Source organism: Trachemys scripta, chromosome 10 (assembly GCF_013100865.1).
Source record: "Trachemys scripta elegans isolate TJP31775 chromosome 10, CAS_Tse_1.0, whole genome shotgun sequence".
Classification (NCBI taxonomy): domain Eukaryota; kingdom Metazoa; phylum Chordata; order Testudines; family Emydidae; genus Trachemys; species Trachemys scripta.
This window is the reverse complement of record NC_048307.1, coordinates 81,749,759-81,769,655: the sequence shown is the minus strand read 5'-3', so window position 1 is coordinate 81,769,655 and position 19,897 is coordinate 81,749,759. Positions and strand designations below refer to the sequence as shown.

Genomic DNA, 19,897 nt, shown 5'->3' with positions numbered 1-19,897 from the left:
CCCCAAGCCCGGGTCCCAACGAGCTGGCTTTACAATGCAATGTAGATCCCCTTAGGTTCCTGAGAAATGGATCATGCAAATTGGCTCCACACATTCTTGCCATTCTGATACTGCCATTTCTGACTCCTGGCAAGCTGCTGTCTCCACACTGTCTGCTGCCACTGCCAATGCATACAGATCTAGAGCCTGATATGACGAGGTGAGGATTTTTCTAAATCCAGCCCAAAGCCGGCAGGGAACTCCTCCTAAACAGAAGATATTGGTACAGGATAAAATGCTAGTACACCCTTGCCATGAGCCAACATCCTGCAAGTTAAATCTGCCTCAGCATAGCCCACAAACACCCAATCATCCCCAGAGTTCACATATTTTAGAAAGGAAAATACTTGTCACTTCCTTACTTAGGCTATTTTCTCCCTCTGTTTCTACTTTCTGCACCCCCTTCAGGATCTGTGACACCCCTGGCTGTCTTCTCCACATGCGCACAATGTTCTTAATGGCTAAAGTCTTATTGTAATTTGCTCTGGAGAAACCCCATGTAGTGTGCTTCTTCCTGCAGGCTGAGCTGGCATTGGAGGGGTTTGGCCAGAATAGTCCCCAAGTCGTACATAGGTGCAGATCTCTGATTCTTCGCTATAGATCTTTATCGCCTGTAAAACCGAGGCTAAGTAAGTGGCAGTTTTTCAACCCCTCACTGATGTTTTATTTTTCCCAATTTTCTTTACAGGCTTGCAGCCCTCTCTGGTCCCATGAGTGCGGAAGCTCTTACTATACCACGGGAATGTGCTCCAGGGTGAACTCCAACTTCAGATTCTCGAAGACCATAGCTCCTGCTCTCCAGAGTATGAGACGCAATCTGTTATGTAGCCTCTAACTCAAACCCTGCTTTTGAAGTTAAATAGAATTTTTGTTCTTTAATCACTTCATGCCATTGAGAAAACAAAGTGAAGTCAGGATTTAAAAGGAGGCAAGATAGCAAAGGAAATGATTCGAGAAAGGCAACCCAAAGGGGATTACATGCACAGACATCTGGCCAACATTTTCCTTTTGAGTGACACTTGAGGAAGACAAAGCACCTTATGCTCCGAAAACCAGAAATAAGTGTCCAGCATATTTGATCAGCACCCTTCAGTGTACTGGGAAGGGAAAAGAGGGAAAGAATTCAGGCATTGGCTGCACATAACAAAGCTGATCTGCATAACAACAGCTAAAAATGTTGGCCAGTATTTTCAAACCTGGTTGCGTAAAGTCAGCCACCTGGCTCCATATTTAGGCACTAAATAAGTGTCCTGATTTTCATGGTCACTCAGCATCCGCAGCTGCTTTTGGGTTCAGTGGAGGTTCTGGGTTCTCAGCCCCTCTGAAAAATCAAGCCACTTATTTAGCTGTCAACATTAACATCCTCTTTTGGGGGAATTTTGGCTTCCATCCTGTTGAACAGGCCGCTGATGAGCTGGGGTTTCTTTGGGTAATGGAGGGGAGTGAATTCAGAGCCTACTAACACTTTAACCGTATTTTTCTTTAAATTTCCCCTCTTATAATGTAATGTTGTAGGATGAATTTCTCCCATTGGTGCCCCGTTTGTTCAAGATGATGATGTCATTTCAGACGTTCTTATCAATCAGAGATGCTGCTATGATCACATTGAGAAGTGTAACTGATGCCTTGGAAGAAACTAGATTACCAAGCCTAGCTTTATCTTAAAATAATAATTGAACAAGCATGAAATATAAAGTCCTCCTTCCATTTGGAGCAGTTGATATGAGACCACTCAAGCTCCCTTCCCCGTGATTTATGAGTTCACTAGACCCTTTTGATAGAATCATGTACCCACTGACTCATGGCATGTCCATCCTTTGCTCCCCCAACAGTTCTCTGAGACACGTCATTCATTCTTATAAAATATGAGGGCATAAAAGAAAGCCATAAGGATAACACTGGACAATGACAGGCTTCAGAAAGGAAACTGATCAATCCACTGCCTCCTTTTCATCAGCTCATTTGATCAGTCCTGCGTAATGTGTTGCTATTGGACAAAACGCTGAAGTCCTCACTTGATTTTTTTTTTTTTGGCTTAATCTTTACTGTGGCAAAAGCTCCCCTTCTCTTTAGTTGGAGCAAATACTGATCTATACCTATTTCCTGTGCACTATCCATGTGCTGAGTGCTGGGTAACCATAGAAGAAGGCATGGTCCCTGGCCCAGGAAGTTACAATGCCAGGATCAGATTCTCCTACACTTCCACTGGGTGCATCACCTCCTGCTGGCGCTGATTCTGCATGGTGCGTAGGCATGTGCTTATCTCACACTGAAGTTAAGCATATGCTTAAGCACTTAAGGGCCTCTTCGAGTTGCCCCCTTGAAATCAAAGGGGTGACTCACAGAGTAAAGTACTACTCAACATGAGTAATGGTGGCAGAATCGGGCCCTAAACATTTGAAGTAATCTAATACACTGGATGGAGGTCCAAATCTGAATCGGAGCCGGCAATCTGAGATTGCTTATGTACAATATTATTCTTAGAAAGTTCTCCAGCTCTCTCCTGCCAGAGCTAACCAGGGTGTGGGCTCTCTCGATTTCATTTAAGCGAATGTGACCCGAAGGTCTTTAAGTCTGATTGAAATCAGATTTTTCACACAAATCACAAGAGCGAGTACCAGGCTGCAGGGAATAAAGCCATAAATTTCCACTTTGCAGTTGTTGCCAAGGTCTTTCAATAATATGCTGTGTATTTTCCACAGGATGCCAAACGTACATGGACATAATCATCGTTCTGGATGGATCGAACAGCATATATCCCTGGGTTGAAGTGCAACATTTCCTGATAAACATCTTGAAAAAGTTTTACATTGGGCCTGGTCAGATACAGGTAAGCACGTCCCTGGTCATCCTGTGCATTTACGTCTCTGTTCATCCTTGCGATACAGATTTTCCTGCTCTATTTCCTAGGAGAAATGTCCCTTTGGTGCCAGTATACTGCAGCTTGGCAAGGCGCTTGCCCAGAATAAACCTGCAGAGTATGTATTTGAAAGCTGAGCCAATGGAAATACTGCTCACGTTAATGTTCTTAACTGAAATATTGAGTAAGGAACAACCCACGCAATGAAATGGGAAGGAAGGAGGATGGTTAAGTTATGTGAAACTCAATTAGCATCGCTCTGTGTTTATGCAGTTTGTAGCAGCTGTGGAGTGTACTCCATCATTTTCTTGCTGGGCCTTATTGGCTATCTCTACACAGCAAAGAAAAACCCATGGCTGGCCCATGCCAGCCAACTCCGGCTTGCAGGGCTGTTACCCACACAAAATTCTCTGTTGCTCACACACTCGAGGGCACCCACCTTTACCCAGTTCCTAATGCCCCAGGTGAAAAGCACCTAACTTTACCCTTCCGTGGGCTCCGGGAAAACACCCTTTCCCTGTGGATTCAGGGCTTAATCTTTTGCGGGTTTACGGGGTCTTTTACCAGTGAAAGAGCTTTACACAGTAATATCCTACATAACTTCTAGTTATTAACAGTCACCAAAAACAGAAGGCACACGCTACACATACAGTGCTCACACTCCCAATAAAACAGATGAACTTTTCTTGATGGCCAGGCAGGATCAGGTCCATGTGGGGGACTCCAGTTTCTGCACTGTGTCATTGGCAGAGGGTTGAGGTCTGGCAGCTCTGATCTTTGGGGCTGTGTCCTGGAGTTGGTTCCCAAAGAACTTCCTTTTGGACCCCAGTTTATATTGTGGTATTTGATTCCTTTTTAGCTGTACCTTAACCAATCATTCTACTAAAATTTTACTAACCAATCCTAACATAGTGTAACAAAGTTCTCTAACCAATCCTATCCCACCACCTTAATTAATTTACACCTAGTAAAATTAATTATGTAACAGACAGAAACAATTAAAGAACCAGACAGAGACCATACAGATAAACAATAGAGAAGTAGGGACCATAATGACAAAACAATAAAGAAATGAGGATTTCACAACCATAACTATTGAGAAGTGATTTCTCAACAGACAGATGCTATCAAACTAAGTTTTCTTTAACCATGTTAAGAGCTGTTTCTTTATCTGCTGATAGTGGGTGCCATTAGGATGGGGTCTCCTTTTTAAGGGCCTGATATTATATTAGAATATCAGGGTTGGAAGGGACCTTAGAAGGTCATCTAGTCCAACCCCCTGCTCAAAGCAGGACCCATTCCCAGACAGATTTTTGCCCCAGATCCCTAAGTGGCCCCCTCAAGGATTGAACTCACAACCCTGGGTTTAGCAGGCTAATGCTCAAACCACTGAGCTATCCCTCCCCAATTTAGAAGGATTGTGAGGATATGACTTCCTGCTTCAAAGCGAATGGCTCCTGCTCAACTGCTCTTTTAATCTGGCTGCAGACGAAGGCCTGATCCTTACAGGGCAGTTTCATTGCTGTGTAAACTTCTGGGCTCAGTCCAGAGCCTCAGATCTGGGACGCATCCACCTCACAGGGTCCTAGCGCCCGGGCCCCAGTTCGAGCCTGAGCGTCTACACAGCAAGGAAACAGCCCCGCGGCCAGACCCGGCGAGCCTGAGACGGCTGGCATGGGCCAGCTGCAGGTGTCTAGTTGCTTTGTAGACATGCCCATTATGGCTGACGTTGGGACCTAGGTTTGTGACTGAGAAGCCAGTAAGAGTGGGGGGAATACGACATAAGGATTTCAGCCAATTCTGAGTCCCCAAAACTGCACAAAGAGCCACCCTGTACGGCCTCAACAAGAGAAGACACAGGTCAGCATTATGGGGCCAGAGGACCTGGTCTGCACAACTTAACACCTTGGTTCCCAACCACACCACCAACCCTCTTCCCTTGGCAGTTTGAGCATGGGTGATAGCTGGCCAGAATATGGGCCCACGATTAATGCTGGCTTTGTATTGCCAACTGTCATTTGGGGGGGAAATATGGAGCGGAATTTGACTGAGTTTAACTTTAACTGTGGGCAGAGATGACTGTGGTGAGAACACGCTGAAATAGAGTCTTCTCTGCCAGTTACGCGTAAAAAGACATCCAAAAGTTCCCCTTACAAAAGGATGGATTCTAGTATCTAAGTCCCAGCAGAAATACGGCTGAGAACAGTTTGTTTGCCAGATCTTCTTGTTTGGAGCAGAACTTGTTTAGTGGCTGATCTATCTTCATGCACTTTTAATGGACTACAATTAATTTCCACACTGATATTGGCAGAGATGCTACTGCAAACTCTTTTTGGATTTGCTTATGTATGTTGTCAGTGCCAAACCTCTAGCACTATTAAAAGACCAACAGCTTCCTGCCTTCCTTTTTCCTTCATTGTTCCCTGGGCTCAGGAACGGCTGGGCTGTTGGCTTTCCCTACACAGAATTCGGAGACATTTGCAGCTAGTTTTGAGGCTATGCAACAGGTGTACCTGCAAAAAAACTTCTGTTCTTGTGTGTGCACTCACACACGAACGGCTATGTGACCTTGCTCTTTTTCAGTGTCTGAATTGTAAGGTTCCCTGGTGAACTTTTTTGTGTGCAGGTCACTAAATAAACCTATATTATTATCACAGCAGTAGACATACCTGTTAGTCCAATTACTTGTAGCACAGAAGCAATGTAAGTATGGAAAAACCTGGTTTCATTGCAGATGGCCCCATTACTACACACCCCGACTCCTAATCCCCACATTTCTAGTAAATCATACAACAGTCCGTTCTATAGAACTATATACAGTATATTAACTGAAATTCTACTTGATCACTAAAACAGGCTCTTTGTTTCTCCGGTGACTTCTATGATGTGTGGTATGTGCATCCTTTGTAATGCTCCTTTAATTCCTAGGTTGGAGTTGTTCAGTATGGAGAAGACGTCGTGCATGAATTTCATTTAAATGACTACAGGTCTGTAAAAGATGTGGTGGAAGCTGCTAGTCACATAGAGCAGAGAGGAGGTACAGAAACCAGGACGGCATACGGGATAGAATTTGCTCGGTAAATCACAAATAGGGACTCACATTTATTCTAATTACAAGTTTCTTTCTTTCGTTCTTTCGTTCTTTCGTTTTTTCCAGGTGTTTTGAAAAGTTAAACAATCCCCTGAACTAGGGGATATTTCCAGACAAAGCCATAACGATACTTTGTAAAAGAATATATCCACCTCAATCCGCCACTGCAGCCGAACCCAGGAGGAGGGAATCAAGAGTTGCTGTATGTCAGTGTGACATCCCCCGACTCCTGAAACTGTGGAGAGATCATTTCAGGCCCTGCCCCATGGTCTCCAGGGGCGTCTTCCACCAGCCAAGCATTACCACCCCCAACATACCTCTATCCTGGGACTGGGATAAGGGGGCATAGACCTGGCTATTGTGATGGCTTTACACTAGACCAGGGAAATCTCCAACCTGTTGATTAAGCTGATTTTCTGCATGCTCTGTGCTGAGCAGGAGGAAAGGACTCAGGCCCATTTATGTCAGGGATATCTACCTCTTTCTGAACCTAACTTGGGTTGCACTGTTCAGATCCAGAGTCAAACCGGAAATATGAACCAGCCCAGTGGCTGGAGGAGTTCTGATCTGAGAGTGCAACGCGAACACGCCGCAGCAGAGCTCTATAAAGACCAGAACCAGTCTACAGTTCAGAACTTGTTTTTTCTTCACCCCGTCTCTCCCTCTTTTGTTGCAGAATTGCAAGTGGTGCGAGATTAGTAGGAATATTGACCACTAAATCACAGCACTATCGCCCTTAATTTATAACCGAATTTGTGGGCACTTTTTAATACAAAGACTGAGCCAGATTCTGATCTGTTATATGATGTAAACCTGGAGCAAGTCCTCTGATTTAATGGAGTTGTTCCACAGGGAGATTACAAGTGGTTCCACTATGAGGAAATATTGCTTCTTAACACCAAAAAGCTTTCCAAGAATCCCGTATTTTGTTAGATTTCCTTTTTAATTTAAGAACTCGCGACCCATTAAAATAACAGTTTGTGGTTTGTGAGTCGACCCTGGAGTAGATTCCTGTTGATCTGAATGGAATGAGAATCTTGCAATTTGTTCAGGTTAAACCGGAGATCAGCCAAGAGAAGGGGTTTTTCATGTAAGTGGCACAAGCCAATGTGACGCATGTGAAACACTCCCAGCATGGCAATGTATATTAAGCTATGTTCTGATCAGAAGAAACCTCTTGCAGCCAGCCTGCTGCTCTGCACCACCCAATATTTCCTTTTCCTTTCAGCTCAGAAGCCTTTCAGAAAGGTGGGCGAAAGGGAGCAAAGAAAGTGATGATTGTCATAACCGATGGGGAATCCCATGACAGCCCAGACCTGGAGAAGGTGATTGAAAACAGTGAGAAGGACAATGTCACCAGATACGCTGTGGCAGTAAGTCACTCTCCTATTTAACAATATATTGTAGCTCTTCTATAGTGACCCACTAAGCTTGGCATCTGCCCGAGCTTCCCCATCTGTGAAATGGGTACAGACCGGTAACAATACAGGGGCATTAACAGCTAGGCTGCCCAGCCCTCCAGGCCCCCTATCCCAGTGTGCTTCTCACTGTGACGTTGCACTCCATATGTTTTATGGAACTATGCTAAGGAGTGTGAATATAATGTAACTGAATATGCTTCATGCAAAAGGTCCCTTGTAAGATATCATTACAAAGCTTATAATCTACTGAGTGTGTTCATCCTATATGTATGTATGTATCATTCTTGTATCTAAAGCTAGAAATCTGAAGTATTACTCTGCATAGTTACAATAGGACTTCAAAGTGTGGGCCATTAATGGTGGTTTAGAATCTTGATGGCTCCCATTAACTAGGACAATTGGTTGTGAATGGCTCTTTTTATTTGCAAACTTTCCTGGGTACCTGCAGGCCAGCCCTGAAAGAATGGAGAATGAGGTCTTACAGTGACATGTGATCATGTCACCTGGTACTAAAATCCATCTTAAACTTGGTGCTTTTCCATTTAGAAGGAGGGGTGGGAACCCAGAGAGAGACAAAGGATACCCACCTTGTGCCAAAGATATAAAAGGGGGTGGAACAGAACAAAGGGGGCTGCCAGTCATGAGAAATTCTCTGCTTACCACCTAAGCTGGAACTAACAAGAACTGTACCGGGGAAAGGATTGGGCCCAGACTAAGAAGGAGTCTAGTCTGTGAAAGAAGCTTATTGGAACATCTCTGAGGGTGATTCAGTTCATTACCTGTATTCAGTTTCTTAAATGTATTAGGCTTAGACTTGCATGTTTTGTTTTATTTTGCTTGGAAACTTACTTTGTTCTGTCTGTTATTACTTGAAACCACTTAAATCCTACTTTTTATGCTTAATAAAATCACTTATGTTTATTAATTAACCCACAGTAAGTGATTAATACCTTGGGGAGCAAACAGCTGTGCATATCTCTCTATCAGTGTTATAGAGGGTGGACAATTTATGAGTTTACCCCATATAAGCTTTGTACAGAGTAAAATGGATTTATTTGGGGTTTGGATCCTTTTGGGAGCTGGGTGTCTGGGTGCTGGAGATAGGTAACTTGCTGAGCAGTTTTTGGTTGAAGTCTGCAGCTTTGGGGACGTGGACCAGACCTGGGTCTGTGTTGCAGCAGGCTAGCGTGTCTGCTCAACAAGGCAGGGTTCTGGAGTCCCAAGCTGGCAGGGAAAAGGGGCTCAGAGGTAGTTTCAGCACGTCAGGTGACAGTCCCAAGCGGGTCTCTGTGACCCAACCCATCACACTCATTTCCTGATCTCAGCCTGTAATTGAATTGCAAGTACAAAATGCAGGGACTGATTTTATGGATGTCTATGGCACCTTTGTAGAGGGAGGCTTCTCTTTTGAAAACCTGCCCCTTGGCATCTTGGGAACGCTATGTCCATTATGTGGAAACATTAGACAACTTATTTTTGTTTTTCACATCCAGGTTCTGGGGTATTATAATAGAAGAGGAATCAACCCAGCAGCATTTTTGAAAGAAATAAAATTCATAGCAAGTGATCCAGATGACAAGCACTTCTTTAATGTCACAGATGAAGCGGCACTTAAGGATATTGTGGATGCACTGGGAGAGAGGATATTTAGTTTGGAAGGTGAGTGATGTACATTTCCTGCATTCTAACAGGTTTATAGTGTTTCTAACTTCCACATATTCCTACAGACCATCTTCAGTTTTAGGATAAGCCTGCGTGTTTCTTTGTTAGCCAACCCAAACATTTGACCTAACTAGAATGGAGTCTGCTGGGCATTTTCCTAACATTAATAACATCATGCTTTGTTAATTAAAACAATTGCATTTGTCTATGCGTTGAAAGACATCGCGTGCGTGGAACATCGCGTGCACCTCCGACATAAGAGGAGCAGCAATTCCCAAATTAAGGTTGCCTAACATTTTCCATTATGAAAAAATCTTTGCAACTTTTATTCGAAGATCTTTAATGCTTCCAGCAGGCTTTTGAAATTTGCTGGGGGATAGTCTGGCAGTCAGTTTGTTGCCTTTTACTGACCCCATGAAAATCCATTCAGATTTGGCCATGTTATAAGCAGTCAAAAGTCACCATATTCTGGGTGTGTATAGCATATGTAAGGTGCAATCGTCTAAACCTGGATTCCTTTGTAACTGTATGGACACCTGTGAGAAAATGAGGCACTTCTACACAGGCAGAACTTGCCATGTTTATTCACTATGCTAGATCCTTAGCTGGTGTGAATTGGTGTAATTCTCTTGACTTCAGTGATTTTACACCAGTTTAACCCAGCTGAGGAATTGGCCTTTCCTGTTCTGAAGTTACAGGGGAGGTAGTAGTTCATTGTGCCTAATTCCATTCGGTAACAGACGATCTCCCCTAGGACAGGTCTTTAATTTAAACGTCTCTTTTTTATTCTAGGTACCAACAAAAACGAAATCTCCTTTGGACTTGAAATGTCCCAGACTGGATTTTCATCACACATTGTGGAAGTAAGAGAACAGATTTGTTTTTCTCTCCCATCCAAGTATTTTTTTTGCAGGTAACTGTCCTATGGAAAGCAGATGTAGTGGCTTTTGGTTTTATGGTGTATGAATCCATGTTGCAAATACATGGCCCAGAAGGCTCTGATGTGCATTAGGGTTTGGAGATGGCTCAAGGTCTTGATCCCTGAGGAGGAATCTATTTTTCCTGTTGTACATTGATACTAACTCCCAGAGTAAGTGTCCTGAATTTTTCCAGTATGTTTCCGTTTCACTCTGGATGGAAAGAGATGCCATTCCAGAGCTGACACCCTGACCTTTAGGAATGTGTGGGATGAACATTGAAATGAAAATCATTTCTCTCTGGAGCCGATGGGCCAAATTCTACCTGGCACAACTCCAGCACAGTGTGGGGAGTTGCGTTCACTCACACTGTGCCTGCGCTTTCCTTTTAAACCTTACCTAACCAGTCAGTGCATTCTAGAGACGTCAGCTGAGGGTTTCTTAGTGGCACCACTTACTCAGTACGAATAGCCGAAGGGAGCAGTGAGTGCCAGGTTCCTTGGTAGCTGGGATCAGTGCTGTGAACTGATTTGACTCCTCCCTGGAACTTGGGTGGAATTCCAGGCTTTCCGGAATGTTTAGCCGCTGTTTATAAACACAATAAAACATCTTTACTGGTCTCATCTCGAAATAGGAGGGCAAATGAATGAGTCATCTCAGTATTTATATATATATTTATTTTAGTTATTAGCTTTAGCTGGAGAGGGGCAAGCAAACGTTTTATACAAGCTAGTGTTGACAGTTGAAATAGACAAGGCAAAGAAGGGTGGGGAGAAAGTGCTGTTATCCTCACAACGGAAGCATAAGAGGTTTGTCCCAGGGCACGGGGGAATCTATGGCCAGAGCCCAGAATTTGAACCCAGACCCCCTGCGTCCATTCCTTTCCAAGTTGGGAGAGACGGGACTGACTCAGCGTGACTGGAGGAAATGGTGGGTGGATGAGCAATCACTGCAATGGCTAGCCCACACGGCAGCGTTACCGGTGTGCCCTGCATTTTCACATCCGACTAATGCTGTGCTCGTCACCCTGTGAGTGCCTCTGGCATTCCCATCCCTTCCCAGCTGGGACCTGCACCTGGGCGGGGTGCTGCTGCCTAATGAGAGGGACCCTCACTCTGCAAGGGATGCACGTTGGGGGGTGGCTGCCCACTGCCCACCTGTGTCACGCCAGCCACAATCTGACCCCCTTGCCATTGTTCCTTTTCTGGCTGGGTCCAGCCCCTTTCCCGTGACACGTCAGGAAGCAGAGGAGGAGGAAGGGGGTTCCTGGGACTCGGCCCTTGGACCCAGAAGGAGAGTAAACGCCATGGGTTGTGCTCAGGCTGCATCCAAGACTCCATCTGCAGTCAGAGGCTAATCCGAAGCCCGGGGAAGTCAATGGGAGCCTTTCCTTTAAGTTCCTATAAGTTCAGTGGACTTTGGATCAGCCTAAAATGGGGGTGGTGCTGGCCTTAAAAACCCAGCCCAGCTTGAAATATGTACAGCCCTCCAAATGCAGGTTGAGCAGTTAAATCAGGCAGTGTATTATGGGGCCATTCGTTATATATAAACTCGGCGATGGAAACACGACTACAGACACGATCTCAAACGTTACCCAGAAAATGACTTTCTCCCTCTCTGTTTCCTCTCTTTGTTTTCCATCCTGCCTTTCCCTGCACCTGCTAACAGCTGCTGTCCAGCACCTGTTGTACTGCCAGGAGGGTAGCTGGACTTCTCCGCCAGAAGAATCAACAGCTTTTAACCAGTCTTCAGCCTTGCTTTGTTGTTTGCTTAAAGACAGACTTTTTTCGTAGTCTTGCCAAAGCTGAAAAGATTGCAGGAATTGGCACGTCTGAGAATATTTCAGTCGCTGACTTGGCACTTGGATTTAATGCACATGGCTTAACTGCTTTTAAATGCTAGATGTTCTTCTAAACACACCTAGTACACTACTGAAATGCAATGTGACAAGGTGCAAAAGACAATGCTGCTAGGATCAGTTGGACTCTTGGAAATGAAAAGGTCATTGAAAAGACAGGGCTTGACTGGAAAGATCGTTACAGTAGTTTTAAAAATATACCTTTCTGTGAATGCTTTGGAGACTTGCTTCCTTGAAGCTTTACTTGCTAAATTCATCAGTCTTTCTGAAAATGACAAGTGTGATTTGTGGGAATAACTTTTTCTTGTTTTTCCTATAACCTATGGTGAGGCATCAAGCCAAATAAATACACTGCTGTGGAATTATAATTTCAGGAAAACTTCCAAAAAAAAAGAGCTGATAAATTTCCTAAAGGGGAAAACAACTAATTAGATTCTTCTCGTTACTCTCATTGATTTCAAACATCTGGCTTTAATCAGGATTTGCCCATATGTCCCATTAGGGGAATAATTGTATCTACATGGTAACAAATATTTTAAACAGAGATAGGGGCCCAAAAATTAACCTTGAATCCACCCCACCTGTTCCTTCTGAACATGTGTGTGGCAGAGCCGAGGGAATCCAATTTGAATCCCCTTATCTGAATCTGATATTATGGATTTGGTTTGAGGTCTGATCCAACACTGAGCCTGCTCTCCTGTTCTGGTAGAATCAGCTAATCTCAGGAGATTTCCGGTGCTTGGGGTCAAAATCTCAGGAGACCAGCTGGGGAGATTTCAGGGCCATCAAACCAAAACTGTAGTCTTAGCTTGACACAAAATCAAGGCTCAAACCCTGACCTGACCCTCTTTCACATCCAAACACTGCACCCTGAGCCCAACGTCAACAGCTATGGACGGAGCCAATTCGACATCAGACGTGGAACTGAAGTAGTGATGTCTCCCATGTAAATCACTGGCTAAATCCTCATTCGTTTCACTGGGAGCGGGATTGGGGCACAAGGGTGGGACCGGGGCACTGGGGCGGTTTAGTGGCCCAATCCTATTGTCTTTCAAAGGCAAAGGGATGTGCTGCCAAGTCATTGAGGCCTCTTTTGAAAATTCCACCTTAAATCTCTAAAAGGGCATGGCCGGGGTTTTAACGGAAGCTTAGTACCTTGTATAATCATCGTTACAGTGCTTTACTTAGCCTGTGTATCACCCCACTCCCTGCTGGGTCTCCTTGTTATGGGAACCTGCAAGAGTCACAGTCCTGTGCACACAAGTCGGTGCAATCTACTCCTGGCTATTTGCAGTGAGGGCAGTGATGTTATCTGAGGCAAGTTTGAATCCCAGTTTGCCATCTGCTGTGAAACGAAAGGCCACCGCGATTGCACCAAAGGGCTGCTTTATTTCATTATTTTTAGCGCTGGATCAGGCTGCTCTTAGTCAGACTTTGGTTTTAGCCGTACTTATGATTAAACTTCTGCAGGGCTGAGGACAGGCTGGCTGCGGCAACATGTTATTAAATAACTGAGCATGGAGGGCCGCCGCTACCAGCCGTCCCAGAGCTGATTGTTCGGGTCCCTGGGTCCAGCTCTGCTGTGTTTGGCACGGGACCCAAAGGGGATAGGAAAAGTGGCTTTAAGTCACCTTTGTGCTTCCCCAATCCTGGAAGCTGGCGGGGGGCAGCCCCTGGCACAACCCCAACATGCCCCCCAGGGATGCTGAGCCACTGACACCAGGGCAGGTTTCTGACTGCTGGAGCAGCGCAAAGCAGATCGGACCCATCGGGCTTCCGTGCTCGCTGCAGGCTCAGCGATGGGAGGAGGACACTTGGTGAGACAGGTTTAACAAAAGGGCAGCCTTTGATCCTGCAAGTCCTTGTGCCAGGTACAGCAGGGTGCTGCACGCCGGCGTGCGGGGGGCAGAGACACGCAGGCACAAGCGGTGTTAAGCACTGGGTGTCCTTCTCCCTGAGCAGGCGTGAAGCTGAAGCTCCTGGTGCCCCCAATGCCTTATTCTCAGGTGCACTGGATATAAGAGGGGGGTGGGTCTAGGTGGAGAATGGGTGTATCTGAGCAGACTTGACCCTGAGTGCAACAAGAGGGGGGAGGGATAGCTCAGTGGTTTGAGCATTGGCCTGCTAAACCCAGGGTTGTGAGTTCAGCCCTTGAGGGGGCCACTTAGGGATCTGAGGCAAAATCAGTACTTGGTCCTGCTAGCGAAGGCAGGGGGCTGGACTCCATGACCTTTCAGGATCCCTTCCAGTTCTATGAGCTAGGATATCTCCTTATTATATCATTAAGTAGGGCAAGCAGTGACACTCCCTTCTGTGGCCAGCTGCTGCCACCAGGAAGGATAACCTGGCCGCCTCGCAACTGCTCTCATTGGTTCAGGGCAGGATTTCCATGTGCTCCCGGACAGGATCCTCACCTAGCACTTGTGTGCCATGCATCTTAAAAGGAAGCCCAAGTTCGGCCCCTTTTTGGCACCGCTTCACTGTTGCTGGGTGATTTCGTATCTCCGCTGGTTTCCGTCTGTTGTTTGCTCAGTTTGATTTAATTCACGAGGTGTTTGGTGTTTGCACTGAAACCACCTTCAGCAGCCACAGGTCCAGATGACAAGCTGCTCTAAAGCTTTTGTGTTCCCCGCAGGATGGGATTTTGCTTGGGGCCGTAGGAGCGTATGACTGGAATGGAGCAGTGCTCAAAGAAACCAGCAGTGGAAAAGTCATTCCTCATAGGGAATCGTATCTCCAGGAATTCCCAGAGGAGCTGAAGAACCATGGAGCATACCTAGGTAAGGACATTACACAGAGCGGGTCGGTTTTACAAATTAAATTCATGATTTTTGCCATTTTTCAACCATTTCTGCCAGGCCAGGTGGAAAGTGCAGATTCTTTCACAGCAGATCCAATTTGCCAGTGCTCACAGAAAGACCCGTCCAAGCAAAAGTATATTGTTATGTACCCAGCTGTGCAGGCAGCCAAGACTGATACTACCCCTAGGTCACGGATAAAGCCGACTGACTATCGAACTAGTGGAGGATCCAGAGGAAAGCCAAAGCCTACAGGAATATACAGTGTACAGAAGCAATATACATGCAGGAGTTCTGATCGTCTGGGTCACCTGCGGTTCTTAATGGGGTGCTTTAAAAAATACTGATGATATGTCATGGGTAAAGAGGAAATATCTGCAGCTCTACATGCAGCGGTTGGCGTCCATGAGTGATAATATACGCCTGGTTTTCAACACGAAGTCTACTGATGTGACACGCTGCGTGGAAACGGTCTTCTCGGCCTGGCAGGAAGCAGAATCAGAGATTACACAGTAAGAGATCAAAGAGGCCAAAGCTCTTCTCTGTGATATCAGGCAGAATAACAGCCCCCAAGCACATCATTCTCCTCCAAACAATGGGAGAACGTAACAAAGAGGCGAATTGTTACAAACTGAGTATGGCTGCGTTCACCGTACCTGGAGCAGAGACAGGCTTTCAAATAGCACAAGGCCAGCTCCCGTTACACAAAGAATACCATGCTGCGGTGACAGGGGATGGGAGCACTGATTGGCCTTCTTCCTTAATAGCCCCAAATGGATCAGATAGGAACAATAGAACGGTCTGAGAAAAGCTGGGCAATCGTGTGTCCTGGACCAGTGGCAAGATTCCCCTGCACGAGGATCCTCTGGTGTAGACTGGCATGCGGTGGATGAGGCCATGCTGAGGACAAACGGGGTCCCTGGTGGCTGTCACTGTACCGTAAAACAGCCTATGCCAGGGGATTGGCTGCATGTCCAGCAGCTCCAGGATCAGAGAGCAAAGGTTCTGTAAAGCTACCTGGGCACCCACGCTCCTGACCTTTGTCGAGTGCAAACAGGTGAGCTCCGGGAACTTGCCCTGCAAAGTCGTATAGACAACGTGTACGCATGGTGACAGCCACATGATAAATTGATGGGCCAAAACAGAACCTCTCATTCTAACCCCTTTAAGTTGAATTCCCAGATTGGAAACCTCCCCTATAAATTGGTTCTGAGTGAGAACCAACAGTGGAAGGGGCCTTTTTTGCCATTCTAGTTCAACGGGCTGAACAGTCAGTTTAACGGGACTTCAGCTTAGGAGGGGGAAATCTGGGGAAAACAGCTGATCTTGCAAGATTTCAGCTCTTGAATCTTGGCCATCTCTAGTTACCAACAGTACAACAGCTTCCTGCAGCTCCTTTGAACTAGCAGCTCCAGAAAAATGTCTGGGACAATGATAAGTACATTTCTTCTCCGAAAGCAGAGTGAGCTTTTGGTCCCCTTTCATTTGGTTGGGGATTGTAATAAAATCCAGGTCAGTTGTCTTTGCCTAAAAGTATCTTTTTCAGAGGCCCTCCCTGGTTTCCACTTTAAATCATTCAGTGCCAAAAGAGACGGAACCAGAGCTTGGAAACGAAATGTCTTACCATTATCTATCTACTATCTGGTTTCTATAGTGCCCCACCGTACTGCCTAAACCTCTTCTTTGCTAAGTGTGCGCCGACATTCTAATCAGTGACACAGTCACTCCACACTAGGCTGCCTTTGGTCCCATAAATGCCCCGGGCTGGACAACATGTAATGCCATCCTTAACTCAACTCTTCCTTGCTAGTGCATCTGCTGGGCACACCTGCTGCATGTAAAAGTGTCCAGGTGAAAACTTCAGCAAAGTCCCTCCAGGCCAGATTATCAGGGGCCTCCTGCAGGTGCACGCGACTGGGGAAAGGAGGCAGCAGCTCTGTTCGCCCAACCCTTTGGACTCCCCTCTCCAGGGCAGCCACAACCCTCAGCCTGCCTTTCATGAGTGCAAGGTGTGAGAGAGGCCTTCACAGCCCCAAGGGAGAGCAGCTGGTTGGACGAACTGGCTGACGGCTGCCCAAGGCCAGCTCTGGGGAGCCCATGCTGTATCCCCTAATAAACATGAGTAATGCTTCTCCGGGCAGTTTCCTCCATCCTCCACCTGCTGCAAACCCCACCTGATACAGCCTCAGGATAGACGGCAAATCCTATTTCTATCCAACATCTCTAATATTTCTCCTTCTTCCATAATGATAAGGGATATTCATCAATGTCATCAGTAATTCTCCTCAGTCTGTTATTACTGATAAATGCGTGCCTGCCTCTCTTGGTGATCTGCGATCTCCTCACATACATATAGTGATAAAGAGGCTAGCGAGTACCTCTTGCATCCTAACGCTGTTCGTTTGTCTGTCAGGCGTCACTTTTTGCCATTCACGGGGAAGCCATTGGGGGTAGTTTATCTCTTTTCTAGATAACGTCTAAAGCACCTGCCTAGCCCAAGAACAGTGTAATCATTTAAACAGGGATTTACCAGACATTGGAGTAGCTACATTGTGTAATTACTTTGATACTCAGCCAACCCTGGTCTATAGATTTCACGGCCACACTTTATATCAAGGTTACATTTGTGAAGCATGTTAATAAATGATTAATAGATGCTATAAGCCTTGCATTAGTATATGTGTTACAGATTATTATAACAACATCTTCTACCGATTGGCTAGATCAGTGATTTTCAACCTGTGGTCCGTGGACTCCTGGGAGTCCACGGACTGTCTAAGGCAGGGGTCGGCAACGTTGGCACGCGGCTCGCCAGGGTAAGCACCCTGGCGGGCTGAGCCAGTTTTATTTACCTGCTGACGTGGCAGGTTTGGCCGATCGCGGCCCCCACTGGCCACAGTTCGCCGTCCTGGGCCAATGGGGGCTGCGAGAAGCGGCGCGGGCGAGGGATGTGCTGGCCGCGGCTTCTCGCCGCCCCCATTGGCCCAGGACAGCGAACCGTGGCCAGTGGGGGCCGCGATCGGCCGAACCTGCCACGTCAGCAGATAAATAAAACTGGCCCGGCCCGCCAAGGTGCTTACCCTGGCGAGCCACGTGCCGAACGTTGCCGACCCCTGGTCTAAGGGGTCCGCAAAAGGTTGTTACCATAGAACATTGGTTGTCGACTTGTGGTCCACAGACCGTGTCTAAGATTTCCAAAGGGGTCCGCATCTCCATTTGGAACTTTTTAGGGGTCCACAGATGAAAAAAGGTTGAAACGCCCTGGGGTAGATGATTATAAACACCTTATTGATACATTGGACTCTATAAGAATTGACTAAAGATTTATTAAAACATATTAATCACCTCTAACCCCTTTGTAAACTATCGATAAATGTACCCTGAATATAAAGTGGGACCAATTTCATTAGCGAAATCTAACCCTGCCTTCCTGGCTCACGCAGTAGATTAGCTTAGAACAAGAGCTAAAGATTCTGTGGCTAAAGTAAAACCAATCGCTGGGATCCAGCCGGATCATTCAGGGGGATATAATTCAGCATCTTTGCCTGGTTTCAGGTTCTCCATTTGTATACAGGACACATCCGTATTTAACAGCAGTCACTGACCTCCTGGAGTTTTCAGGGCATAGGTGCAGGATTATTTACTAAAGTGTTCATGAATCTAACGTTCTCCGTGGAGTCACAACTTTTTATAGCACCCATTAGTTTGGCATCAAATATCAGTCAACTCTTTTACGCTTGTGCAGTCTTCTCAGACCTGGTTTGTGCTCTGCTCGGAGGATGCCTTACACAGCACCACACGCAGCTGCGTGGAATCATGCATCAATGTTTTGTATCCAAATACAGTGTTATGGTTTGTATAATTTTATATAAACCGTGAAGTAAGATGGCTCTCAGGAAATGTAATGGACTTACCTGCTACTGCAATATTATTCTGCATTCGATTTGCTATCAGCACCAAACCTTGCAAATTCTAGTTGTAATCTGAATGATCCAGGAGATGTAATGAAGGGACCTGAGCAATAAATTCTGGGCACTTCAAAACATAAGGTTAGAGTTGTCAGGTTTGTTTGAATGACTTTATCTTGTTGAGAACTCTTGGTTTCCAGTTTGCTATCTGGGAGGCAGCTGGAGTTGGGTTAGCAGCCTGAAATGAATCAAAACCAGATGGTCAGCCAACAATGTTGCAATAAAGGAAGAGATTCAAAGAGTGGAGTGAGCAATGAAATGATAAGCACGGATGTGGACAGATTCAGACTGGAAATCCGGCATAACTTTTTAACAGTGAGAATAATTAACCATTGGAACAATTTTACCAAGGGCCGTGGTGGATTCCCCATCCCTGGCAATTTTTAAAATCAAGATGGGATATTTTTCTACAAGATCTGCTCTAGGAACTATTTGTGGGGAGTTGTCTGGCCTGTGTTACACAGGAGGTCAGACTACATGATAACAATGGTCCCTTCTGGCCTGGGAATCTATGATTCCATCTGTCTATTCAGAGCCAAACGGGAAAAATCTAATCAGGACACTTATTTTCCAGCTAGAAAACACAATGTGCAATTGATTTAGCAGGTTTCTGGTATCCAGATTTGTCTGTGTCATTTGTTACATCTATTCGGGACAGTATTCAGCCCGGGAGGTCATTCCCATGTTGGTGCTTCTTGGAGCTTCATTTCCAGGTTGTGCTCACCTTGTGTTTCCATGTCTTGTAGGTTACACCGTCACCTCAGTGATGTCTCCAAAGCATGGAAGGATTTATGTAGCGGGAGCTCCCAGGTTCAACCACACTGGGAAAGCAATTATTTTTACAATGCACAGCAACAGAAACCTAACTATTCACCAGTCTTTGAAAGGAGAACAGGTAAAACCTAAGGAGATGCATGGTACAGATCTATGGGGCAGACTTCTGAAATAGGCTTGATTGAATGCACTACTGTATATGCAGGGCCGGCTCCAGGCACCAGCATTCCAAGCAGGTGCTTGGGGCGGCAATCTGCAAGGGGCAGCAGTCCGTGTGTTTTTGCCGCCCTGAGCAGCGCGCCGAATTCCACCATGGACGGCAGGGGCAGTCCGTGCACCGTTAGGGTGACACACGTGTTTCCATGGTGGCAGCAATTCGGCGGCTTCGGTCTTCCGGCTGAAGACAGAAGCTGCCGCCGAATTGCCGCCGCCGTGGAAACGCGCGTGCCTCCCTAACGGCACATGGACTGCCCCCACCATCCGCGGCGGCAATTTGGCGCGCTGCTTTG

The 19,897-nt window shown here is 46.0% G+C and overlaps 1 protein-coding gene across 2 annotated transcripts in view; it reads left to right on the top strand.

The window, feature by feature from the left end:
• Nucleotides 1-19,897, top strand: part of ITGA11 (integrin subunit alpha 11) — a 151,232-nt gene that overhangs the window by 66,912 nt on the left and 64,423 nt on the right. For both annotated transcript variants that reach the window (XM_034784469.1, XM_034784470.1), the window contains exons 5-12: nt 728-842; nt 2,742-2,869; nt 5,828-5,976; nt 7,219-7,363; nt 8,905-9,070; nt 9,866-9,936; nt 14,484-14,628; nt 19,361-19,509. In XM_034784469.1, coding sequence (XP_034640360.1) covers nt 728-842; nt 2,742-2,869; nt 5,828-5,976; nt 7,219-7,363; nt 8,905-9,070; nt 9,866-9,936; nt 14,484-14,628; nt 19,361-19,509 — 1,068 coding nt within the window. The remainder of the gene's footprint in view (nt 1-727; nt 843-2,741; nt 2,870-5,827; nt 5,977-7,218; nt 7,364-8,904; nt 9,071-9,865; nt 9,937-14,483; nt 14,629-19,360; nt 19,510-19,897) is intronic.